The sequence below is a fragment of the Mustelus asterias genome, chromosome 14 (assembly GCF_964213995.1).
Source record: "Mustelus asterias chromosome 14, sMusAst1.hap1.1, whole genome shotgun sequence".
NCBI lineage: Eukaryota > Metazoa > Chordata > Chondrichthyes > Carcharhiniformes > Triakidae > Mustelus > Mustelus asterias.
In genome coordinates, this window is record NC_135814.1 from 39,264,915 (window position 1) to 39,292,355 (window position 27,441).

The following is a 27,441-nucleotide window of genomic DNA, read 5'->3' on the forward strand; positions in this document are numbered from 1 at the left end:
CACAGGGAAGCTGTGAGTTGCAAACTTAAGACTCAGGAGCAGAAGTAGCAGGAATCAAAGGGAATCAGGGAGAAAACCTTCCGCTGGTTGGGGTCATACCTAGCATAAAGGAAAATGATTGTGGTGTTGGAGATCAATCAGCTCAGTTCCAGGACACCACTGCAGGAGTTCCTCAGGGCAGTGTCCTAGGCCCAACCATCTCCAGCTGCTTCACCAAAGACATTCCTTCCACCTTAAGGTCAGAAGTGGGGATGTTCGCTGATGACTGCACAATGTTCAGTATCATTCACGATTCCTCAGATACTGAAGCAGTCCATGCCCAAATGCAGCAAGACCTGGACAATATCCAGGCTTAGGCCGACAAGTGGCAAGTAGCATTCGCACCACACAAGTGCCAGGCAATGACCATCTCCAACAAGAGAGGATCTAACCATTGTCCCTTGACATTCAATGGCATCACCATCACTAAATCCCTAATTATCAACATCCTAGAGATTACCATTGACCAGAAACTGAATTGGACTAGCCATATGAATACTGTGTCTACAAGAGCAGGCCAAAGACTTTTATCATGGATTAAAAATGTGTTTGTCCCATTTTTGGGGATAGGGAATCAAAATTCGGACCTGCCAGCACTAGTTTCACTGAACATCGTCAGCACGCAAACTTGGTTCTCCTGTTCCATTTATGTGATTGTAAAAGGGAGCAAAGTGTTGCTGGCATCCCCTTCATGCTGCTGGCTGCCTCTGAGCTCAGCAGGAGGCTGAGGGGCATTTTGAGGAGAACACATCATGTCGTCACTGTGCTCCTAAAATCAGGCTGCCTCTGTTAAATATTTTTTCAGTGTAGCTTCTCTTTAAAAGACAAAGAAATGATACTAGAGTGACAGATGTGATGCTGGAGTCATTGGTGATGGAAGTGAGCAGGGAGAGAGATGCCATAGTTCTGCGGTGGCTAAGAGATTCTCAAGAACCAGCCTCGGAAGGGAGTGTGAACCAGGAGGCCAAGAAGATCCACATCCAAAGTCTGAACCCAAGTCCCAGACTGGAGTGTCACAAATCTAATTACCTCACACAGGTTATTAAGGTCAAGGAATGCAAGTTCTCATGACATCTTCCATCCAATTCACCTCCAAACTCTCATGCGGCTGAAAGCCACGCACCCCCATTATTCCTCAGTAGCACTCCCTGGCATTCAAGACTCACAAATAACACCTGCCCATTGCTGCTGGCCTCACATGCAATTCTTGCTGCTTCTGCATGCTATTCAACTCTGGCAGGAATATCATCCAAATACAGCACTGCGCAGGGTTGGGTTTGACAGGGCATGTGGTCCCCACCCTCCTGGCTAAAAAAGGTGGTAGGAAGCCCACCCAGGGGAAGAGTGACTGCCCTGCTGTAATTTCACAGCCAGTTGCACATTAATAGAGTGGAGGCAGGACTTCCACCCACCTCATAGTCAGGACATTCTGCCTCAGGGAGCTGCAGCCAAACAGGGGCCAGCAGTTCTCCAGCACCATCATGACAGGAGTATATGCTGCTGTTGGTGCTGCAGGTAGTAGGGCTTGAGGAGGTGAACTGTGTGGAATGCAACACCACAGGTGAGTCAGTGATCTCTGATGCCAAGCTGAAACCCCCAACTGAGGTTTGAGAGACAATGGAGAGGGGGATGGGGAATTCTAGGGGGGATTACACATTGTTGGGGGGGGGGCTCCTCTTATGACCGCAGGGGGCCTGTTATTGAGAGAATTTCCTCTGCCTGCCACCAGCCCGCACACAGAAACCCGCCAGGCTGGGTGCTCTCGTCATGGCCTCTCACCAATCCCTGCAGTAGTGGGATAAGGCCCTTAGGTAAGCAGTAATTGCCCACTTAAGTGTCTCAAATGGTCCACTGATGGGCAGGCTGCCCAACCCTATCCCTGCCCCTGGTAAAGCTGTGGTAGGGTAAGGGAGAGCAAGTAGGCAGGGGAGTAGGCTGTCCATTGAATTTACATGCCCTCGTGCCTTTAGATCTTCCAGTGAGGGAGGGTATAATCCAGCCCACAATCATTGGCATCCAGGCCTTGATTTCACTGTATAAAGTGACACACAATAGGAGAGAATTGAGCTGAATGGGCCGAGGAGAAAGACCTCCGTATCTGCTGCACCGTATGGAGGAGGTGGCTCTCAGCATCATGGGATCAACTACAACAAAATCCGTGACACCCAACAACTCTGAGTGCACTTCTCCACTCCTCAGCTCCCAGCATACTCTAATCCTGCTCCAAGGCAAAATGGGCAAACCAGGATGATGTGCTCATGGGGCACTTATTTCCCACTCTAACTACTGCAGTTCGCAGAGGAAGAGAGAGAGCAACAGCACAGTATCAGTGAAGACAAGGTCTCGGCACTTGATTCCACATTCACAGCCACTAGCTCAGATAATGGTACAGCACCTACCTTGAAGGTTAGTATAACGTTGGGATCAGTATTTGATGAGTCATCCAGGAACAAGTGGGATATAGTCAGGCCAGGCAGAAAATAGCTATTTTTTCAGGAGTTCAGGACTGCAGGCAAATTCTGCTACAGACAGTTCAGATAGGGGCCTTGATGAGATAGCATACAAGAGACACTACAGATACATGTATTGCTGGGGGCACTGGTTGACCAGCCAGATAACCTCCATTCATTGTCATGGAGCATGGAGGAGTCCAGATCCAATTTGGCAGAGGGCATTGTGTAGAGTTTGCCCTCTCCACAGGCCCCATTCCATCTCCCCGTCATCCTGCAGACCCGGAGACCCCACCCATGCTGCTCTCCTACCTGTTGCAATCTCTGTGTGAACAGTTCGCCTACTGCAGTGCCCACTCTGTGAGGCAGTGCAGCAACATTCTCTCGTAAACCAAGAAACTCAGCACAACATCTCCAAACACAATGCAGATTATTCCCAGACACTTTGCAACAGCAGAAGATTGTAAATATGATCTTACCTCCAAGTTGAGTACCTGGCCCTTTTAGGAGGGCAAGGGCAAGACTCACCTTTTGCAGCTTAAAGTTTGTTATCAACTGAATGATATGTGACCACAATATCTGGACTCATTTGGCACAAAATTACGTATCCTGCCATTGGAGCACAGGTTGTGCTGTGTAATGTCCGGATGGCACTACTTCACAATCTTCTTGTGCACATCCGGGGTGCCAGCTGTATGCCCACTCTAGAAGCAGCTGGTAGTGCCTAGAAAAATGGTGCCAGGCCTCTGCTGGAGGTGTTATGGCAGAGATTAATTTTGTACCCTATGACCTTACTGCTCATAATCCTCCAATTAATCCATTTTTAAATAAATTGTTAACATTTTTCCTTATTCAATACGTATGATGTTATGTGAAATAAAAATGAGAAGTAGCCACATATAATTGTTTTTAAAAATTAATCAGTAGCTCGGAGAATCCTTTGCGTTGCACTTACCCCTGTTTCCAACCTCCTGCTTGATCAGGTCAGTTGCATTCTCAATGCTATCCGGTTTTGTAATATCCAACGTAATTGTTTTCAACCTGCTCGAGGTCCCTTCCTTTAATTTTCGAGCCCCTTCCTCTGTCAGGCATCCAGCAAGTACTCGAAATCCACCGACATCAAAGACTTTTGCAGCCAGATTTCCGAAGCCAGTATCACATCCGGTGATGAATACATACTTGTCTGAGACCTTGCCCACTTTAAGCTTGTCTCGCATCCACCAGCATAGAAACCAGATTAAAAGGAAGCCCAGAATGTACACAAACATGTCCCTGCGAGTAAATGACGAGAAACTGAAAACAAAAAAGTGACTCAGAAAATAAACTCAAAAGCCAGGTACAATACTGAAAATGTGCAGAATAAAGAAAAACATTTGTATGATATTCCCATGAAATTGTTGTACTACATTTCACAATAAGGTCTGCAGGAATTAAAAAGAAAATGCATGAAGGGTTGGGCTGGACGATGAAAGATGTTGGGGGCGATTCTCCCAAAGAAATGCTGAAATCACGTAAAAACTGGAGTAAATCACGTTGCTTTTTTCAGCGGGAATTTCAAAATGAATCTCCCGCATTCTGTGCACTGCAGAGGGCCTCAACGTGAATAAGCTAACAATCAGTGGGTAAGGCCTGTTCCCGCTGTTGAGGCTGGCAGCATAGCACTGAACGAGCAATGTCACATGCGCCGATCTGTCAGTGCCGAGGTTGGCGCATGCGCCTGCCAGCCTCCCGATTGCTGGCCAGCCCCATGACCCAGCATTGCTGGCCATGCGATCACCTTCCCCCCCACCCCCCTACCCAACAGCCCGATTGCTGGCACCCCAAACATGCCCAGGCAAGCTTCGATCACACTCCCCCCCCCCCCCCCACATCCCCAGCCCACCTCGATGCTCTCCCCCGCAACCCCAATCCCCGATGTGTCCCCCCCCCCGCAACCGGCAATTCCGATACCCCCCGGCAGCCCTGACCCCCCCCCCAGCCCCGACCGCCCCCCCCCCCTCCCCCAGCAGGCTGACCACCCTCACCCCCTTCACCTCAATGGCCAGCCCCGATTGCTGGCTTCTCTCCCTCTGTCACTCAACCCAAATGCAGAGTGACAGTGGGATTCCTCCACCAATCACCCCCAGAGGCCCCAATCCCCCACATCAGGCTCTGCCTCCCCATTAGGACCGGCCCCCTTGGCACTGGCCCCTGGGCTCTGCCTGATGGGGAGCACCCAGGTACCCCTGGGCATTGGCACTGCCAAGGTGGCAATGCACATTTGGCACTCCCCGGCACCCGACCCTCTGGGGGACCTCGAATGCCCTCCCTTCACTCCAGCAGGGTTGGGCTGCCAGCTCCCTGCAAGTGGGGAGCTATACTAAACCCCGCTGGAGTGAAACACTCCTGGCGGGGGTGGAGGGAAGGGGCTAGCGGGCCCAGAGACTTCAGTCCCGGGCCCACGAATGAGATTAAAATTGTCTTTAAATTGTAATTTAAGTAAATTATGCAGCTCCATGCCAATTTCTGGCGCAGAGCTGACGATGCCGGAAATCCGGTGCGCGGAGGCGGTGGCATCCAGCGGGGAGCCTGTGAAATGGCCTCCACTGGAGTCTCCCAGCCTGCTGCGCTACAGAAACTGGATTTCCAGCGCTGTCAGTTCCACACTGATTTATTCAAATTGCAATTTCCATCTGATTAGCGGGCCCAGGACTGAAGTCTCCGGGCCCACTAGCCTCTCCCCATCCCCCCCGCCAGAGTGTTTCACTCCAGCGGGGTTTACAACAGCTCCCCACTAATGGGGAATGGCGGCCCGGCCCCGCTGGAGTGAAGGGGGGACCATGGAGGCCCCCCCCAGGGGTCAGGGGGGTGCCCCAAGGGCACTGTCAACTTGATAGTGCCAGCTTGGCCCCCTGGCACTGCCCAAGAAGCAAAGTGGCAATGCCCAGGGGGCACTTTGGCATTGCCCACTGGGCATCAGGCAGAGGTATAAGTCACAAGTTATAGAGGCCCTTAACTGGTGAAGCAGACGACATGTGAGCAAGAATGTGAGCAGGTACTGGTGGCAGAGACAGTCTAGACAATGGCTTTCTGGAGGTGCCTTCTTTTCCTCTCTCTGCTAAATAGGACAGAGATGGAGGGTTCTAAGAAAAAATCTTGAGTATTTGTATGTGGTTTTATGAGAAATTGGAAGGCCTTGAGGCTGATGCTGCAGGAGTTGATTCAGGGCCAGAACTGGATTGGTTGGTGGAGGAGGGTATAGAGGGGTGGTGAGAAGACACTATGCAGGAATTGAGGAAAGAAGTGGGGCACTGAACTTTCCTGATCTAGTGATAACATTGAATCTCTTTCGGCATGGATCCAGGCCTTCGGTGTGCTGCTCCTCCTCTGACATAGAATCATAGAATCCTGGAATTCCTACAGCGCAGAAGGAGGCTGTTCAGCCCATCGGGTCTGCACCAACTCTCCTAAGACCATTTTATCCATCTACCCCCCCACTCTATCCCCATAACACTGTGCATTTTACCATGGCTAATCCACCTAACCTACGCATCTTTGGACACTAATAGGGAGCAATTTAGCATGGCCAATCTACCCAACTTGCACATCTTTGTGGATGCAAACCGGAGCACCCAGAGGAAACCCATGCAGACATGGGGAGAATATGCGAGCTCCACACAAATAGTGATTCAAGGCTGGAATTGAACCCGGGTCCCTAGCACTATGAGGCAGCAGTGTGAACCCATCTCCAAAACCAGATTGTCCTGGCAATGCTGTTGGACTTTCTCTTGCTACTTCATGGGAAAAGTATTTCTTTCCTTGTGCTCCATGTTACAAGCAGCACCTCCATCCAGCTTGTCTTCAGAAACCTCCGCGAGCTCACCATTGTTAGAAATGTCTTTAGGATGCTATTGGAGTTTAGTCATCCAGGGGTCCACATTAAACAGGCGTTGGGATCCTCTAAAGCAGAGTCCTGTGCCAGTTCTAGGACTGTGACTAGTAAATCTAGGTACAAATGAGTGCAGTACACAACTTGTATGCTGAGTTCATTAATGGAGCAACCTAATTAGCAATCATAATTCTAATAATCCAAACTCATTTTTTGCACAAAGAAAATTATGGTGCCATACTTTGAAGCAATGCAATAAAATGGAAAATCGTGAATTTAGTGCTAAAAATTATTAAATTAACAGATACTTTGATGTGACTTTCAAGTAAGAAAATATAACAAGAAATATTTGTAAAGTCATGGAGATAAGCAAACTGCCATCCTCGCACTGTTAGCCTCGTCACGCTGAAGTGACGGCATCATCTCCTTGGATAGAAGGCAGTGGGACTTCTCCAGTCAGTCTTACAGTCTGAGGAGGGATGCTGTCATCCCTTCCTGGTGCTCGTAACTCTGCCTTTGCTGTTCCATCAACTCAGATGACCAGACCCAAGGGTGCATCATCGGCCAGGGACCCAGCGTTGTCCTGGGCTCCGGCATCCCTCCGAATGCCGGTTCCCTAGGACATCCCTGCCTCTGCGTGCTGTGGATCGTCAGTTGTGAGGTGCTCACCAGAAAGTGACCCAGAAGCCTGCCTACTTTGTGTTTCCACCGAGGTGTGAGTATCTGCACTTGTGCTGGGTGCGCGTAACAGCTGCAATGCCTCTTCAGCGGTCTCCCTCCCTCCATGCTTGTATCCAGTAGATCAAGGGGGAGCAAGGATATTCCAGCCTGCTCTGCTGCTTTGTCTGCAAGAGAAGGGAGATGAAATTAGTAATTTACTAATCTACATAACTAGCGGGGGGGGCGGGGGGGGGGGAGATTTTCCCATCCCACTTGCCAAGGGAATTGTTGCAGGGGGGAGGGGCGGACCATGCAAAGGTATACTGACCTCGGGTTTTGGGGCGATGTGGCCAGAAAATCCTACTCAGCGTGTCTTGAGGATTCTCCTGGTTGTCTGCTGCCCCCCACTTCACCATTAGTGCAGGCGCTCTTCCTCCCCAGCCAGCTTGAGGGCTCTCTCCTCGAATGGCGTCAAAGTTCTGAGCTCCAGCAATACCCCAGCTGGGCGTGCTTGCTCACGCTTGTTGTGGTTTAATTTGTCCTGCAATGACACAGATAGGAAGCATGTAGATGGCACTGTTGACATTTAAGATGGTGATGAGGTCCGGCAGGCGTGGGTCTTGAGTGGGAGCTGGAGTGTGGAATTTGGCAGTGAGTAGGGGGGTCATGGTGATTGGGTGGGGCGAGGATGGGCCTCCTTACAATGTTGGCTAAGGTCAAAGTGGCTGGGTGAGAGATGAAGGGGAGGTGGGAGGGGTATGCGCACAGGTCCAGAAAAAGACTACATGAGGGTCACTTACCCTGGCTAAGTGAAGAAGAATGTTCATCTTCTTGGCACACTGCTGCCCCTTACTCTTCTGCAGCAACTTGCACTCACCACTGCAACCCAGGGTGGTGACCTTGGTGGAAGCCCTTCTTCTGGCATGGGGGAAGAGTGCATCCCACCTCTGCTGCATTCCATTGGGAAATCTGGTGAGGGTTCCATTTGGGAATCGTGGTGCCGGCTTCCTGGCTGCCATCCCTTGCAGTTGTTGTGGAACAGGTGCTGGGTAGCCATGTGTATGTATCTCCCCAGTCACTGGCATGATTAGGTTCAGAAGCGGCAGGAAAATGAGAGGAAGGCCGCCACAGGTGAGGTGATTCTCGTGGCCATAAAAACTTTTGCCAACGAGGCTCAAGACTCAGTCTGAAATTACGCCAGTACCATCAGCGCGAATCTCTCCATTTTCCTCGCCGGAACCGGCACTTTGCTAAATTCTGATAAAATCACACCCATTGTTTCCATTTCAGTAAGTCACACTTTACAAATTGAAATTTAAAATCTAGCACAAAATTTTTTGATTTGATTTATTATTGTCACATGTATTAATATACAGTGAAAAGTATTGTTTCTTGCACGATATACAGACAAAACATGGAGAAGATAAAGAGGGTGCAAAATGTAGTGTTACAGTCATAACTAGGGTGTAGAGAAAGATCAACTTAATATGAGGTAGGTCCATTCAAAACTCTTGACAGCAGCAGGGAAGAAGCTGTTCTTGAGTCGGTTGGTACGTGACCTCAGACTTTTGTATGTTTTTCCCAAAAGAAGAAGGTGGAAGACAATATATCCGAGGTGCATGAAGTCCCTGATTATGCTGGCTGCTTTTCAGAGGCAGCAGGAAATATAGACATAGCCAATGGATGGGAGGCTAGTTTGCGTGATGGACTGGGCTTTGTTCACAATCCTTTGTAGTTCCTTGCAGTCTCGGACAGAGCAGGAGCCATACCAAGCTGTGATACAACCAGAAAGAATGCTTTCTATGATGCATCTGTAAAAGTTGGTGAGAGTCGTAGCAGACATGCCAAATTTCCTTAGCCTCCTGAGAAAGTAGAGGCGTTGGTGAGCTTTCTTAACTATAGCATCAGCGTGGAAGGACCAGGACAGGTTGTTGGTGATCTGGACACCTAAAATCTTGAAGCTCTCGACCCTTTCTACTTCGTCCCCATTGATGAACACAGGGTAATGTCCTCCATTACACTTCCTGAAGTCAATGACTATCTCCTTCGTTTTGTTGACATTGAGGGAGAGACTAATGCTGTCACATCAGTTCACCAGATCTTTTTCCTGCACTCTGTCTCATCATCATTTGAGCTCCGGCCCACTACGGTGGTGTCATCAGCAAGCTTGAAAATCGAGTTTAAAATTGAGTGTACAATCAAGTGTAAATGTTTATCTATTTAAAACTAATCCGGTTTTATTAAAGAGTAAAATTATAAACTATTGATTTATTTATTTTCTTAACATTGCATTGAGAGAGTGCACAGCATAGGGGCATATCTGTACTGTTCAGTAACATATTTCAGTTCCACAATGGACATAGTTTCTTTATTATAAAGGTTGATCTTTGGATGTAATCACAATTTATTACCATTCCATTACTGTAATTGAGCCCTTCAGGTTCTATGCATTTTGTCAGGTTACACTTAAAGTAACTCCAGTTTAAAAGAAGGCAATCTAGCTATAATTTAATTTTGTCTCTTCTTTTAATCTTTAGCAAAGCTACATGTAGCAAGAAATTGCCTTATTTGTCCTGTATAAGTATGTTTTCTGCAGGAAATGCAGCAATTTACATTTATTTATTAAATGTTTTAAATGTGAAAGGCAAATAAGTAGATGGATTGGATATTACACAATTCCTATCCCAACTCCTCCACGCTAAGCATTCTGCAGAAAATCATCTGGGTGAATATTGTAGAAATGATCTGCTTTTTTTGGAGGGCAGAATGGAAGGTAAAGTTCTTTATAATGTCTGCAGCCAAATGTGTCCCCAGCAGCAGTAACAGATAGTCAGATTAAATTAAAAATTACAAGCTAGTACAGGTTTGGGTATCGTGGACAAGCATCTGATTGAATTGTTGAAACATTTTACCTTCTTACTTTAGGGATCAAATTAATTTTGATTGTATTGATCAGAATATTATTCAGTTGTTTTCATGCTACACCTTTTGTTTTCAGTCAAACCTTTTTTTTAAGTTTTTACTCCAACCTGAAAGTTACAAAGCCAATCCTCAGAGTGGACTGGGCAAACCCAAATCCAATCTTTGCTTGCTCCAAAAACCAAATTCAAATTCCGATTAAATCAAACTCATGGTCCCCACAAGAGAGACAAACAAGCTCCAACCCAAGCTGGTATGGTAAGGCATTGCACCCCATCTTTGGCTTGATCCGATGCTTGGTCTTAGCCAAGCGGCCGGGAAGTGAAACCAGTTTGTGTGTGAGATGATATTGAATTATTGATTTGGTATATCAGAACAACAGGCATTCAGGTCAGCTCAATTCCAGAGCTCATTTTAAACAATGTGGATCTTTTACTGCTAATCATTCCCTGTAGTTTTCAAATACTTTACATTCATTTGAAATCACTGTGAATGAACCCAATGTACAAAATAAACCCAATGTACAAAAATAATACAAGGTGATAAAGAACAAAGAACAAAAGAACAAAGAAAATAACAGCACAGGAACAGGCCCTTTGGTCCTCCAAGCCTGCACCAACCATACTGCCCAATGTGCTGCCCTGTAAGTTCCTATGGTAATATTGGTCTCCTGATGCAATTGTTGCCATTGGTGATAATCTAACATTTGCAGTTTAATAGAATAAATCAAATACATTAAATTCTAATTAAGACGGGTTTTTGTCATAATGGATAAACCAGGCAGGAATCCTTATTTTTATGGGGAAAATGGGGGAGAAAGAACACAGGGTTTAAAGATAATAAGGTGTTTGTGAAAGAACTGATGTACTGTAGTATAGAGTAAAAGTCAAAGAGTTTGATTTATGTATTTGGAGCAGTAGATATACTTCCACCAACTAAGCATAGAAAGAATTTCATTGTCATTAGTAAGAATAAAAGTGAACAAAGTTATTTCTGGAATAGAAGAATTTAAATTATGGGAAATGTTACAGCATTTCAAGCCCCATAGAAATAGATAGTTTTTTTAAAAGAGGCATATTTTCTAGCCAATGCCAAAAATAACCAAAGGGCAAGATTTCATGCTTTCGGACTTATACTGTAACAAATGAAATTAAATCAACATAGATCAAACATTACTTAACATGTAACAAATACACCAAACTAAAGAAAAGGTACTTCCACTTGAACTAATTAAGTCAATTAGGAATCTTCTATCAACTCCTTTTTCTGTGCACCACACTTCTGGCACATGGGCAGTACCAAAAGACTAAGTCCCAAGCCAGCAGGCTCCCTTCTCCATGTGATGCCTAATCCAATCTTCTGATGTCCTTAAAAATGTGTTCCATTGACCTGGATTATCCCAGCATCAACCTTCACCTGCAAAGCCCGCCTCAGTGACTCATTGCTCCTTAAATCTCAAGAAGCCCTGTTTATCCTGTTCCCTTACTTTCAAAAAGAAAAATGACATTTCCAAGCATTCTGCTCAGTTGTTAATATGGACATTTTATATAATATGGACATTTTATTAACTTCAGCAAAGCACAAAATTAATGGATTCACACAGTTAACTAACGTAACTCTAGTTTACTTTCCAAATCAGCATGGTCTAGTCCTGAGGCTTTCAATAAATAATCCTTTCTCTGGTTCCTTCTTCCTATATTAGGTACCATAAGATAACATGGTAGAGTAATGACTAAGCTCAGAACATTTGGACTCCCAAAACAAGTAACATGTGGAGGTGGGAGATAAGTAGCAGAATGAATAGCAAGCTCACTACAAAACAGGAGAGTAGGGATTAAATCTAGTTACTGAGACTGGCAAAATATGGCAAGTAGTCTTCCACAAGGATCTGAGCTGGGGTCACCATTTTTCACCATATCTATAAATGTTTGAATGAAATGATTCATCAATAGTAAAATCTCAAAATTTGTGGATGACTCCAATTTAGGAGTTGTAGTTAATACAGAAGCGAGCTGAAACAAAACACGGAAAGACATTAATAAAGTTAAGGATCGGTGTGTAGTTGGCAAATTGATTTCAATATGGAGAAGTGTAAGGTGAAATATTTTGGCACTGTCACAGTTCGGGACCGAATATATATTTATTCATCAACTGGACTGTTTTATAAAGTCTTTTTTCTTCTGTGCTGGTAAAAATGGAAAAATTGCTGAGCTAACAAATTGTTCAGCCAGTCTCCTGATGCCTTCCAGCAGTAACAAAGACTATGGGGACAGTCTGATCCAGCTAACTCTGAACATAGGAAAACCTTCACAAGTCATAATCTCCCATAATGGTGCTAATGGCCAAAGCATTAGCAGTCCTAACACAATGGTTATGACAAAGAGAGTGTCAGTTAACGAGCGCCAGAGTCACCCATGTCTCCAAAACGTAAAGGAACCCGACTCCAATTAAATGAAACTCCATTCACCTGATGAAGGTGCAGTGCTCCGAAAGCTTGTGATACCAAATAAACTTGTTGGACTTTAACCTGGTGTTGTGAGACTTCTTACTGGACTCCAGTTAAACACCTAGATTCCAGCTTTGGAAATATACATCCTTTGTCCAATATTGATGAGGTATGTCACATGACCTTCCATAAACTAACCCCAAACACTACCTCAATGTTTCCCTCCCTCCCTCCCCCTCTAACCAAAAAGAAAAGTCGGCAGGAGGACCACAAGCAAGTGAGAGGTGAGTTGCAATTCTTTTATCGGTAAGGGAATTAGGGGTTATAGGGATCAAGCGGGTAAGTGGAACTGATTCACTTCAGATCAGCCATGATCTTATTGAATAGCGGGGCAGGCTCGAGGGGCTAGATGGCCTACTCCTGCTCCTATTTCTTATGTTCTTATCCGTATAAGGGCAATATGGCAGCTGGGGCAGTGGCATGCTCCTCTTGCCAGATGTGGGCAATTAGGGAGCAATCGTCTCCTTGACAACTTTGTCTGCAGGAAGTGTGTCCAGTTGCAGCTCCTCACAGACCGCATTGTTCAGTTGGAGCGGCAGGTGGATGCACTGCAGAGCATACAGGAGGCAGAATGTGTGATAGACACTAGTTACAGGGAGGTTGTCACACCACAGGTTCAGACAGGCAGATGGGTGACCGCCAGGAGAGGCAGGCAGGTACTGCAGGAGTCTCCTGTGTCTATTCCCCTTTCAAACAGGTATACCATTTTGGATGCTGTTGAGGGGGATAGCTTGTCAGGGGGGGATACCAGCAGTAGCCAGGCCTGTGACACCACAGCTGGTTCTGCTGTGGGAAAGGGTCAGGCAAAGAGCAAGCGAGTAGTAGTAATAGGGGACTCGCTAGTTAGAGGCACGGACAGGCGTTTCTGTGGCCGCAATCGAGACTCCAGGATGGTGTGTTGCCTCCCTGGTGCCAGGGTCAAGGACGTCTCTGAGCGATTGCAGGACATTCTTAAGGAGGAGGGTGAGCAGCCAGAGGTCGATGTACATATTGGTACCAACGACATAGGTGGGAAAAGGGATGAGGTCCTGAAATGTGAATATAGAGAGTTAGGCAGAAGGCTAAAGTGCAGGACCCCGAAGGTAGTAATTTCAGGACTACTACCGGTACCATGTGCTAGTGCGAGTAGGAATAGGAGGATTAGGCAGATGAATGCCTGGCTTGAGAGCTGGTGCAGGGGGCAGGGATTTCTATTTTTGGATCATTGGGATCTTTTCTGGAGAAGGACTGATCTGTTCAAGAGGGATGGGTTACATTTGAACTGGAGGGAGACTAACATCCTGGCAGGGAGATTTGCTAGAGCCACTCAGGAGGGTTTAAACTAGTTTGGCAGGAGGGTGGGACCCAAAGCAGTAGGGAGACAGAAGAGAAGTTTGAGGAGGCACGGAAGTTAAAGAAAGCACATTAATTAGTAAAGGCAGTGTCAGTAATCCTAGTACCAGACACATCAGACAGAAGCAAGACAGAGAGCAAGGGAAGTCCAGATTAAACTGCATTTATTTCAAAGCAAGAGGCCTGACGGGCAAGGCAGATGAACTCAGGGCATTGATGGGTACATGGGACTGGGATATTATAGCAATTACTGAAACATGGCTAAGGGAGGGACAGGACTGGCAGCTTAATGTTCCAGGGTACAGAGGCAATAGAAAAGATAGAACACGAGGTAAGAAAGGAGGGGGAGTTGCACTTTTGATTAGGGAAAGCATCACGGCAGTATTGAGAGGGGATATATCCGAAAATTCAGCCACTGAGTCTATATGGGTAGAACTGAGAAATAAGAAGGAGGAAATCACTTTGATAGGGTTGTACTATAGGCCCCCAAATAGTCAGTGGGAAATTGAGGAGCAAATATGTAAGGAAATTACAGATAGCTCCAAGAAAAATAGGGTGGTAATAGTCAGAGATTTTAATTTTCCCAACATTGATTGGGACAGCCATAGTATTAGAGGGTTGGATGGAGAGAAATTTGTTGAGTGTATTCAGGAGGAATTTCTCATTCAGTATGTGGATGGCCCGACTAGAGAGGGGGCAAAACTTGACCTCCTCTTGGGAATTAAGGAAGGGCAGGTGACAGAAGTGTTAGTGAGGGATCACTTTGGGACCAGTGACCATAATTCTATTAGTTTTAAGATAAGACCATAAGACATAGGAGCGGAAGTAAGGCCATTCGGCCCATCGAGTCCACTCCACCATTCAATCATGGTTGATTTCAACTCCATTTACCCGCTCTCTCCCCATAGCCCTTAATTCCTCGAGAAATCAAGAATTTATCAATTTCTGTCTTGAAGACGCTCAACGTCTCGGCCTCCACAGCCCTCTGTGGCAATGAATTCCACAGACCCACCACTCTCTGGCTGAAGAAATTTCTCCTCATCTCTGTTCTAAAGTGACTCCCTTTTATTCTAAGGCTGTGCCCCCGCGTCCTAGTCTCCCCTGTTAATGGAAACAACTTCCCTACGTCCATCCTATCTAAGCCGTTCATTATCTTGTAAGTTTCTATCAGATCTCCCCTCAACCTCCTAAACTCCAATGAATATAATCCCACGATAGCTATGGAGAATGATAGGTCTGGCCCAAAAGTTAATATTCTAAATTGGGGCAAGGCCAATTTTGATGGTATCAGGCAGGAACTTTCAAAAGTTAATTGGGGGAGTCTGTGGGAAGGAAAAGGGACGTCTGGTAAGTGGCATGCTTTCAAAAGTGTGTTAACCAGGGTTCAGGATAAACACATTCCTCTTAGAGTGAAGGGCAAGGCTGGCAGAAGTCAGGAACCCTGGATGACTTGGGATATTGAGGCCCTGGTTAGGAAGAGGAAAGGGGCACATGATGTGCATAGGCAGCTGGGATCAAGTGAATCTCTTGAAGAGTATAGAGGGTGTAGGAGTAGAGTTAAGCGAGAAATCAGGAGGGCAAAAAGGGGACACGAAATTGTTTTGGCAGATAAGGCAAAGGAGAATCCAAAGAGCTTCTATAAATACATAAAGGGCAAAAGAGTAACAAGGGAGAGAGTAGGGCCTCTTAAGGATCAACAAGGTAATCTATGTGTGGATCCACAAGAGATGGGTGAGATCCTAAATGAATATTTCTCATCAGTATTTACTGTTGAGAAAAGCATGGATGTTAGGGAACTTGGGGAAATAAATATTGATGTCTTGAGGAGTATACATATTACAGAGAAGGAGGTGCTGGAAGTCTTAAAGCGCATCAAAGTAGATAAATCTGCGGGACCTGATGAGGTATATCCCAGGACGTTGTGGGAGGCTAGGGAGGAAATTGTGGGTTCCCTAGCCGAGATATTTGCATAATCGATAGTCACGGGTGAGGTGCCTGAAGATTGGAGAGTGGCAAATGTTGTGCTTTTGTTTAAAAAGGGCTGCAGGGAAAAGCCTGGGAACAAAAGGCTAGTGAGCCTCACATCTGTGGTGGGTAAATTGTTGGGAGGTATTTTGAGAGACAGGATCTACAGGCATTTAGAGATGCAAGGACTGATTAGGGACAGTCAGCATGGCTTTGTGAGTGGAAAATCATGTCTCACAAATTTAATTGAGTTTTTTGAAGAGGTAACCAAGAAGGTAGATGAGGACAGGGCAGTTGATGCTGTCTACATGGACTTTAGCAAGGCCTTTGACAAGGTATCGCATGGTACCGCAAAGTGAATAAGAATAAGGAACCTTGGTTCTTGAGGGATATTTTGGAACTCTGATAAAGAAGAAGAGAGAGATGTATGACATCTATAGGCAACAGGGAGCAAATAAGATGCTTGAGGAGTATAAAAAGTGCAAGAAACTACTTAAGAAATCAGAAGGGCTAAAAGAAGACATGAGGTTGCTTTGGCAGACAAGGTGAAGGATAATCCTAAGAGCTTCTACAGATATATTAAGAGCAAAAGGATAGTAAGGGATAAAATTGGTCCTCTCGAAGATCAGAGTGGTCGGCTATGTATGGAACCAAAAGAAATGGGGGAAGATAGTAAATGGGTTTTTTGCATCTGTATTTACTAAGGAAACTGGCATGGAGTCTATGGAAATAAGGCAAACAAGTAGTGAGGTCATGGAACCTATACAGATTAAAGAGGAGGAGGTGCTTGCTGTCTTGAGGCAAATCAGAGTACATAAATCCCCAGGACCGGACAGGGTATTCCCTCAGACCTTGAAGGAGACTAGTGTTGAAATTGCAGGGGCCCTGGTAGATATATTTAAAATGTCAGTATCCACGGGTGAGGTGCTGGATGATTGGAGGATAGCTCATGTTGTTCCGTTGTTTAAAAAAGGCTCAAAAAGTAATGCGGGAAATTATAGGCCGGTAAGTTTGACGTCAGTAGTAGGTAAATTATTGGAAGGTGTACTAAGAGATAGGATCTACAAATATTTGGATAGACAGGACGACTTATTATGGAGAGTCAACATGGCTTTGTGCGTGGTAGGTCATGTTTAAGCAATCTATTAGAGTTTTTCGAGGAGGTTACCAGGAAAGTGGATGAAGGGAAGGCAGTGGATGTTGTCTACATGGACTTCAGTAAGGCCTTTGACAAGGTCCCGCATGGGAGGTTAGTTAGGAAGGTTCAGTCGCTAGGTATACATGGAGAGGTAGTAAATTGGATTAGACATTGACTCAATGGAAGAATGATGTGGAGATGTCGGCGTTGGACTGGGGTAAATACAGTAAGAAGTTTAACAACACCAGGTTAAAGTCCAACAGGTTTATTTGGTAGCAAAAGCCACACAAGCTTTCGAGGCTCTGAGCCCCTTCTTCAGGTGAGTGGGAATTCTGTTCACAAACAGAACTTATAAAGACACAGACTCAATTTACATGAATAATGGTTGGAATGCGAATACTTACAACTAATCCAGTCTTTAAGAAACAAAACAATGGGAGTGGAGAGAGCATCAAGACAGGCTAAAAAGATGTGTATTGTCTCCAGACAAGACAGCCAGTGAAACTCTGCAGGTCCACGCAACTGTGGGAGTTACAAATAGTGTGACATAAACCCAATATCCCGGTTGAGGCCGTCCTTGTGTGTGCGGAACTTGGCTATCAGTTTCTGCTCAGCGACTCTGCGCTGTCGTGTGTCGCGAAGGCCGCCTTGGAGAACGCTTACCCGAATATCAGAGGCCGAATGCCCGTGACCGCTGAAGTGCTCCCCAACAGGAAGAGAACAGTCTTGCCTGGTGATTGTCGAGCGGTGTTCATTCATCCGTTGTCGCAGCGTCTGCATAGTTTCCCCAATGTACCATGCCTCGGGACATCCTTTCTTGCAGCGTATCAGGTAGACAACCTGATACGTTGTCTACCTGATACGCTGCAAGAAAGGATGTCCCGAGGCATGGTACATTGGGGAAACTATGCAGACGCTGCGACAACGGATGAATGAACACCGCTCGACAATCACCAGGCAAGACTGTTCTCTTCCTGTTGGGGAGCACTTCAGCGGTCACGGGCATTCGGCCTCTGATATTCGGGTAAGCGTTCTCCAAGGCGGCCTTCGCGACACACGACAGCGCAGAGTCGCTGAGCAGAAACTGATAGCCAAGTTCCGCACACACAAGGACGGCCTCAACCGGGATATTGGGTTTATGTCACACTATTTGTAACTCCCACAGTTGCGTGGACCTGCAGAATTTCACTGGCTGTCTTGTCTGGAGACAATACACATCTTTTTAGCCTGTCTTGATGCTCTCTCCACTCCCATTGTTTTGTTTCTTAAAGACTGGATTAGTTGTAAGTATTCGCATTCCAACCATTATTCATGTAAATTGAGTCTGTGTCTTTATCAGTTCTGTTTGTGAACAGAATTCCCACTCACCTGAAGAAGGGGCTCAGAGCCTCGAAAGCTTGTGTGGCTTTTGCTACCAAATAAACCTGTTGGACTTTAACCTGGTGTTGTTAAACTTCTTACTCAATGGAAGAAGCCGGAGAGTGGTAGTGGAGGATTGCTTCTCTGAGTGGAGGCCTGTGACTAGAGGTGTGCCACAGGGATCAGTGCTGGGTCCATTGTTGTTTGTCATCTATATCAATGATCTGGATGATAATGTGGTAAATTGGATCAGCAAATTTGCTGATGATACAAAGATTGGAGGTGTAGTGGACAGTGAGGAAGGTTTTCAAAGCTTGCAGAGGGATTTGGACCAGCTAGAAAAATGGGCTGAAAGATGGCAGATGGAGTTTAATGCAGACAAGTGTGAGGTATTGCAGTTTGGAAGGACAAACCAAGGTAGAACATACAAGGGAAATGGCAGGACACTGAAGAGTGCAGTAGAACAGAGGGATCTTGGAATACAGATACATAATTCCCTAAAAGTGGCGTCACAGGTAGATAGGGTCGTAAAGCGTGCTTTTGGTACATTGGCCTTTATAAATCAAAGTATTGAGTATAAGAGTTGGAATGTTATGGTGAAGTTGTATAAGACATTGGTGAGGCCGAATTTAGAGTATTGTGTGCAGTTTTGGTCACCTAGTTACAGGAAGGATATTAATAAGGTTGAAAGAGTGCAGAGAAGGTTTACAAGGATGTTGCCGGGACTTGAGAAACTGAGTTACAGAGAAAGGTTGAATAGGTTAGGACTTTATTCCCTGGAGTGTAGAAGAATGATGGGAGATTTGATAGAGGTGTATAAAATTATGATGGGTATAGATAGAGTGAATGCAAGCAGGCTTTTTCCACTGAGGCTAGGGGAGAAAAAAACTAGAGGACATGGGTTAAGGGTGAAGGGGGAAAAGTTTAAAGGGAATATTAGGGGGGGCTTCTTCACACAGAGTGGTGGGAGTGTGGAATGAGCTGCCAGGTGAAGTGGTGAATGCGAGCTCACTTTTAACATTTAAGAAAAACTTGGACAGGTACATGGATGAGAGGGGTGTGGAGGAATATGGTCCAGGTGCAGGTCAGTGGGACTAGGCAGAAAAATGGTTCGGCACAGCCAAGAAGGGTCAAAAGGCCTGTTTCTGTGCTGTAATGTTCTATGGTTCTATGGTCGGTTGGTGCATAAAGTTAAATCTCACAGGATCCAGGGTGAGGTATCTAAATGGATACAAAATTGGCTTCTGTGTAGAGAGTTGTTTTTCAAACTGGAGGCCTGTGACCAGCGGTGTGCCTCAGGGATCAGTGCTGGGCCCACTGTTATTTGTCATTTATATTAATGATTTGGATGAGAATATAGGGGGCATGGTTAGTAAGTTTGCAGATGACACCAAGATTGGTGGCATAGTGGACAGTGAAGAAAGTTATCTCCAATTGCAACGGGATCTTGATCAATTGGGCCAGTGGGCTGACAAATGGCAGATGGAGTTTAATTTAGACAAATGCGAGGTAATGCATTTTGGTAGATAGAACCAGGGCAGGACTTACTCAGTTAATGATGGGCATTGGGGAGAGTTACAGAACAAAGAGATCTAGGGGTACATGTTCATAGCTCCTTGAAAGTGGACAGAGTGGTGAAGAAGGCATTCGGCATGCTTGGTTTCATCGGTCAGAACATTGAATACAGGAGTTGGGACGTCTTGTTGAAGTTGTACAAGACATTGGTAAGGCCACACTTGGGATACTGTGTGCAATTCTGGTCACCCTATTATAGAAAGGATATTATTAAACTAGAAAGAGTGCAGAAAAGATTTACTAGGATGTGACCGGGACTCGATGGATTGTGTTATAAGGAGAGGCTGAATAGACTGGGACTTTTTTCTCTGGAGCGTAGGAGGCTGAGGGGTGACCTTATAGAGGCCTATAAAATAATGAGGGGCAGAGACAAGGTAGATAGTCAATATCTTTTCCCAAAGGTAGGGGAGTCTAAAACTAGAGGGCATAGGTTTAAGGTGAGAGGGGAGAGATACAAAAGTGTCCAGAGGGGCAATTTTTTCACACAGAGGGTGGTGAGTGTCTGGAACAAGCTGCCAGAGGTAGTAGTAGAGGCAGGTACAATTTTATCTTTTAAAAAGCATTTAGATAGTTACATGGGTAAGATGGGTATAGAGGAATATGGGCCAAATGCAGGCAATTGGGATTAGTTCAGGGGTTTTTTAAAAAAAAGGGCGGCATGGACAAGTTGGGCCGAAGGGACGGTTTCCATGCTGTAAACCTCTATGACTCTAACTATGCTGTGGTGTTGTCTGTTCAAGCTGAACTCGAGCAGTTCCTGTTTGACTTCCAAAGTGAACAAACTCCAGGCAACAGCCTGCGCTGTCTACCCTCAAATTGGAGACAGCAGAAAGACCTCGGAGCTTCATCAAACCTGCCAACTGCTGGAACCTCAGAACTCATGCCTCCAGATTAACTCATTCTATGTAACTTCTCCTGTCATGCCAGCCTCACTCTGGAAAGGTGGGGGCATTCTACAATTACCCAACCTCCCCGAGGAAGGATAACTCCAGTTGACTTATGATTCTGGACTCTGGACACATGTAAAACTTGTATTTTTATCGTGTTTGGGCCCTGAATCCTCTTTCTTTTTTCTTATCCCCCGTTTATTGTGTGAATGTAAAAAGGGGTGGATGTTGCAAAACACCTCTTGTACATATGTGTGTAAAAATAAACAAACCCTTTACTTTCATCATACCTCAAGGTTGTTGTGCGAGTCATTAATAGAGGATTAATAGAGGATTAATAGAGGATTGCAACATTTCCAAATTTATGGGTTGGGAAAAACATGCCACCATTTACAAAGGAGAAGAATCAGACTTTTAAAAAAAGATTTCTGTTTACAGACAAGTAGAGTGTGGGGAAAATCAGGACAGTTCAAATTGATGCCCCCCCATCTCCCCCACCCTCCTCTCCGTGACAGCAGGAATAAGGAGGTTACATTGTCTTTGGAAATTAAGTGTATAAATGGGTTGGAGGACCAGAGGGAGCTGGGATTACAGGGTTATCACTAAAATCAGTAATGCAAGTTAATAAGGCAATGCAAAAGCAAATAAAATATTGGGGTTCCTTTCTTGAGACATAGAATTGAAAAGCAGAGAAGTAAAGTTAAACTCATGTGGTATGTCATATACTTTATTATAACTTGTATGACCTTAGTTGGAGCACAGATAGAATTTTGATACAGTTCTGATCTGCATTAGGCACTGCAGAAGGTGCAAAGAAAATTTACTAGCATGATACCAAAACTAAGAGGTTATACCTATCAGGAAAAATTAAACTGGGTGGGGATTTTCTCTAGAAAACGCTGACAGAATTCTCCAGGATTTTAATGGATAGATGTAGAAAACAAATGTTTACTTCTGGGGGACTCCAAAATAAGAGCAATAAATATGTAATAGTCATTAATAAATGCAATTGGAATTTCAGGGGAAACTTCTTTATCAAGAGGATAGGGTTTGGATGTGGAACTCATTATAATAAGCAGTAGCTGAAGTGAATAACATAAATGCCTAAACATAAGGGAAAAAGAGTAGAAGGATATGTTGATGTGGTTAGATAAAAAAGGATGTGGAAATTGGGAAAGGCTTGCATGGAGCTTAAGTACCTATTGGGTAAACAATGTATTGCTCTATTCTAAATACTAACTTTTTCTTATCCTGTCTCTCCGGTTTTTCCTCTTTCTTGAAGATCTTTATCAAAAATAATCTCTGACCAACAACTTCTTTTTATATGACATCTTTAACATAGTAAAACATGTTAGGGCACTATTATCAGGCAAAATTGAACTCCAAGACAAATGAAGAGAAATTGGGACAGAGGAGAAATAATTTGGCCAATGTGGTATTTTCCATATGTTGACTAGCTGAACACAGAGCATAATTCAAAGTTTGCAGAAGGCACCAAACTGAAAGAGGGATATCAGACTCCAGGAGAACATACATAGACTGGTGAAATGAGCAGACAAGATTCATCTTGGAGAAGTATAAAGTGATTAGCTGTGATAGAAAATATGAGTAGAGGCAATGGCTGGAACTCTACCACCTCACCCGCCACGAGTCTAACAACAGAAATCTCCGTTGACCTCAGGCGGGAATTTTCAGTCTCGCTCGAGCGAGGCAGTAAAATCCAGCCCTATATGTTTTTGGATTCTTTCAGGGGATGTTGGGTGGGAGTGGTCACTGGCTAGGCCAGCATTTGTTGCCCATTCCTGGTTACCCTTGAGAAGGTGGTGATGAGCTGCCTTCTTGAACTGCTGCTGTCCATGTAGTGTAGGTACACCCACAGTGCTGTTAGGGATGCAGCTTCAGGATTTTTGACCCAGCAGCGGCGAAGAAGCGGTGATATAGTTTCAAGTGAAGATAGTGTGTGGCTTGGAGAGGAAGTGGTGGTATTCCCATGCGGCTGCTGCTCTTCCCTGTCTAGGTGCTGGAGGTTGTAAGTTTAGAAGGAGCCGTCACAGGAAACTATAAAAATGGTACAATTTTAAAATATATACAGGAACAGATGGACCTGAGGATGTAGCCACAAAAATCTGGTTTGTGGTTTCATGTGTTTCGGAATATTGCTTTTAATTTTAGGAATATTTAAGGTGCAAGTTTGAAATATCAAAATAGAAGAGACTGAAGAAACTGCAGTTGTTCCCTGACATAATGCACTTTTATAATGTGCTTAAGGGAGTGTTTCTCCAGTAATGTGGGTTACTGTGGAATGCAAAATACATCCTACTGTATCTCGACATTGCTCCCTTCTCCAAGTGTAAACATGCTTAACTTCAATTACGGCAATTGCTCTTTAATTCAGTGTACCCAGGTGAATGCATGAAAGACTATCTCCCAGACTGTACATGTAGGTGAGGGTTTTCACCCTCTGTGGGAGCTCCTGCCGAAAGGAACATAAATATTCTGTAGTTCTGAATTGCAGTTATTACCCACGCCCCGTTTCCGCGTCGGGAGATTGAATAACTATTTCCCAGTGCTTTCCATTGCCTCTTTCTCCCCCGAAATACAAAGCTGTGATCTTGTGAGCAGCTGGCGGGCGGGGGGCTTCCACACACATGAAACCAAAACAGAAGAGAGGTCTTACCTGAAGAATGTGTCCACTTCTTTAAGTTGTTCCCTGTGTACGGTTGGGTGGGATCCGGGAGGGGTTAGTGTCTACAGCTTTGCTCTTTACTCCCGGATGAATGGTTGAGAGACCGCACTGTGGCTTTCCCCGCTGCCAAATCTCGCTGGGTGGTACGAGCACTCACGAAGGGGTGTTGGGGACGATCTTGTCTGATGCATAGGATTAGGACTGGCAAAATAACTAGAACTCATTCGCTACAGCAAGACTTCGTGTTGAAGGAGGGAAATGTGGGCGTGTCAAAGATGTGCATCTTGGTAATATACTGATAAAGTTTAAAGTTTAAATTTATTAGTGACACATTAGTGTTACATTAACACTGCAATGAAGTTACTGTGAAAATCCCCTAGTCATCACACTCCGGTGCCTGTTCGGGTACACTGAGGGAGAATTTAGCATGGCCAATGAACCTAAACCAGCACTACTTTTGGATTGTGGGAGGAAACCAGAGCACCCGGAGGAAACCCACACAGACACGGGGAGAATGTGCAGATGCCGCACAGACAGTGACCGAAGCCGGGAATCGATCCAGGTCCCTGGTACTGTGAGGCAGCAGTGCTAACCACTGTGCCTTTAATGCATATGATAGTGAAAATCATGGGAAGTTACTGATAAAGTTTAAGTTTATTTATTAATCACAAGTAGGCTTACATCAACACTGCAATGAAGTTACTGTGAAAATCCCCGAGTTGCCACTCTCCGGCGCCTGTTTGGGTACACTGAGGGAGAATTTAGCTTGGTCAATGCACCTAACCAGCACATCTTTGGAGTGTGGGAGGAAACCCATGCAGATACAGGGAGAATGTGTAGACTCCGCACAGACAGTGACCCAAGCCAGGAATCCAACTTGGGTCCCTGACGCTGTGAGGCAGCAATGCTAACCACTGTGCCACAATGCCGACCCAGAGGGAGGATGGAGAGAGACTATGGCAGGATAGGGAAACTAAGCTCACTGTCTGTTTAATAAAACTTGAAAATGCTGGACACACTCAACAGGGCAAGCAGCGTTCACGAAGAAATAGAGTTAACATTTCATGTTGATGATCTCCCTTCAGTGTTTGTTTATCCCTCCTTGAAATAATCACAACATTAGCAAAATTCCATTCCCAGTTGCTCTGAGTAAGGTGGACCTTTTGCTTCAATCGCCACAGTTCCAGTTTGGATGGTGCTTTCACAATAGTGTTTGGTGAGGAATTCCTGGATATTGACTTTGTGATTTGAATCACAAACATTGAACATAGAGTAAAATCAGCCCAGAAATATATCTTAAAAGGTGAGTTCTAATGGCCGGAATTTTACCACCCCACCCACCAAGGGAATCGGAGTGGGTGAGGGGCAGACAACAGGAAGGACCATTGACTTCAGGTGGGATTTTACGGTCTCAGGATAGGCAAAGCCGTAAAATCCCGCCAAATGTCTTCACATGATTTCTTTAATATCATGAGTTATGATGAAAACCTCATAATAAGTGGATTGTGTAATTACTTGATATAGTAACAGGAAATCTATGAGTAATCAATCTCAGCCAGCTTCAGGGGGCAGTGACGGAGTGGTATTGTCACTGGATTAGTAATCCTGAGACCACTCCCATAGCTGCCCCCACCCCATTATCACTGCACTGGTAATCCAGAGACCTAGGTTAATCCTCTAGGGATCTGGGTTCAAATCACACCAACAGCAAATGGTGAAATTTGAATTCAATAAAAAAGAACCTGGAATTAAAAGTCTAATGGTAACCATGGAACCATTGTTGATTGTCATAAAAACCATCTGGTTCACTAATGTCCTTTATGGAAGGAAATCTGCCATCCTTACCTGGTCCGACCTACATTTGACCCAGAACCACAGCAATGTGGGTTAACTCTTAAATTCCCTCTGAAGTGGCAAGCAACAAAGGTCTCGGGCTGCAAAAAGCAGTCTTGTTCTTGGATTTCCACTGCAGAGTGGAAGTTTGAAATGTTGGGTGATATGCCTTAATTAAAGCTACAGCAGTTTGCTTTAGGTGGCTTCGGTGCCTTGGAAGCAGGGAGGTTACCACTGAATCACAAGCCCTCCATCCTGATAATGTAAAAACCTAATTTTGACCAACACATGATTGTACTTTGCTTTTTCAATTATTTTTTATATACCTGCAGGATTACCTTTGTCTGTGTGCATGTGTAACCCACCACCCCCCCCCCCCCCCAACCCCCCTCCCCCGGTCCATAGTGGCAACATTCCACAGCATAGTTTGCAAAGTTCTGAACGGCATCAATACAGATCATCCGAGCCTACATATGACCTCTATCACTTAGAAGACAAAGACAGCAGATGCACAGATGTGCCACCACCTGAAAGTCCCCTCCAACACATGCATCATCCTGACTTGGAATTAAGGCATTTGTTTCTTCACTGTCACTGGGTCAAAATCCTGGAATTGCCTTCCTAACAGCACTGTGGCTGTACCTGCAACACATGGGCTGCAACAGGTTAAAAATGTGGTGCACCACAAACTTCTTAAGGGCAATTAGGGATGGGCAATACATTTTGGATAGCCTACAATGCCCACATCGCATGAAAGAATTAAAAAAAACATAATTTCTAGTCTATAGTTTCAGCCTAACATATTATTAGGTTCAGCACTGTCTTGCCTGAGGAAAAAAATAATTTTTTTTGCCAGTAAGAATGCTGTCTGATAAAGCAGAAGCATGTATTTAATTCACATTAGTTTGCTTAGTTCTAAATGGAGTGAATACAGCTGGTCTAAGACTACTTACATGCATTGTTGAGATTGCTTGCAAAAGCTGGTGGTACATTGACCTTTGACTTATGTAGCTCTGAATGTGGATAAACTGCTTTCCTTTTCCCTAATAAACTGTCTTTTTAACAGTTGTGTCCAGAACATCAAATTAACTTGTTAACAAAGAGGAGAGAAAGATAGAGGTTCTGAGGATTTCCATTATAATTGATATCAAATATAAATATTATAGAACTGTTATATGGCAGAGGAGATCTCAATGAGCTGATGCAAATAGTTTATATTCAGAAGATCATAGGATCATAGAATCACCACAGGGCAAAAGGAGGCCATTCGGCCCACTGAGTCTGCACTGACTCTCTGAAAGAGCATCTTAGCCAGGCCCACCCTGTGCCTATTCCCATAACCTCACACATTTACCCCACCAATCCCCTTTAACCTACAGATCTTTGGGCACTAAGGGTTTGATTTGATTTGATTTATTATTCTCACATGTATTAACATACAGTGAAAAGTATTGCTTCTTGCATGCTATACAGACAAAGCATACCGTTCATAGAGAAGGAAACGAGGGACTGCAGAATGTAGTGTTACAGTCATAGCTAAGGTGTCGAGAAAGATCAACTGAATGCAAGGTAAGTCAATCAGGGAAGAAGCTGTTCTTGAGTCAGCTGGTACGTGACCTCAGACGTTTGTATCTTTTTCCCGACGGAAGAAGGTGGAAGAGAGAATGTCCAGGTGCGTGGCGTCCTTAATTATGCTGGCTGCTTTGCCGAGGCAGCAGGAAGTGTAGATAGAGTCAATGGATGGGAGGCTGGTTTGCATGATGGATTGGGCTACATTTACAACCTTTTGTAGTTCCTTGTGGTCTTGGACAGAGCAGGAGCCATACCAAGCTGTGATACAACCAGAAAGAACGCTTTCTGTGGTGCATCTGTAAAAGTTGGTGAGAGTCGTAGCGGACATGCCAAATTTTCTTAGTCTTCTGAGAAAGTAGAGGTGTTGGTGAGCTTTCTTAACTATAATGTTGGCATGGGAGTCCAGGACAGGTTGTTGGTGATCTGGACATCTAAAAACTTGAAGCTCTCAACCCTTTCTACTTCGTCCCCATTGATGCAGACAGGGGCATGTTCTCCTTTACGCTTCCTGAAGTCGATGACAATCTCCTTCGTTTTGTTGACATTGAGGGAAAGATTATTGTTGCCGCACCAGTTCACCAAATTCTCTATCTCATTCCTGTACTCTGTCTCAGCATTGTTTGAGATCCGACCCACTACGGCGGTGTTGTCA

At 44.9% G+C, this 27,441-nt stretch overlaps 1 protein-coding gene across 2 annotated transcripts in view; it reads right to left on the reverse strand.

The window, feature by feature from the left end:
• Positions 1-23,615, reverse strand: part of LOC144503612 (dehydrogenase/reductase SDR family member 9-like) — a 43,299-nt gene extending 19,684 nt beyond the window's left edge. The window contains exons 1-2 of one of the 2 annotated variants that reach the window (XM_078228214.1): positions 23,376-23,408; positions 3,445-3,782 (exon numbers count right to left, since the gene is read on the reverse strand). In XM_078228214.1, coding sequence (XP_078084340.1) covers positions 3,445-3,757 — 313 coding nt within the window. In that variant the 5' untranslated portion in view covers positions 3,758-3,782; positions 23,376-23,408. Of the gene's footprint in view, positions 1-3,444; positions 3,783-23,375 lie in introns of both variants that reach the window. The other variant, XM_078228216.1, reaches the window with a different exon arrangement.
• Positions 23,616-27,441: the final 3,826 nt, after the last annotated feature.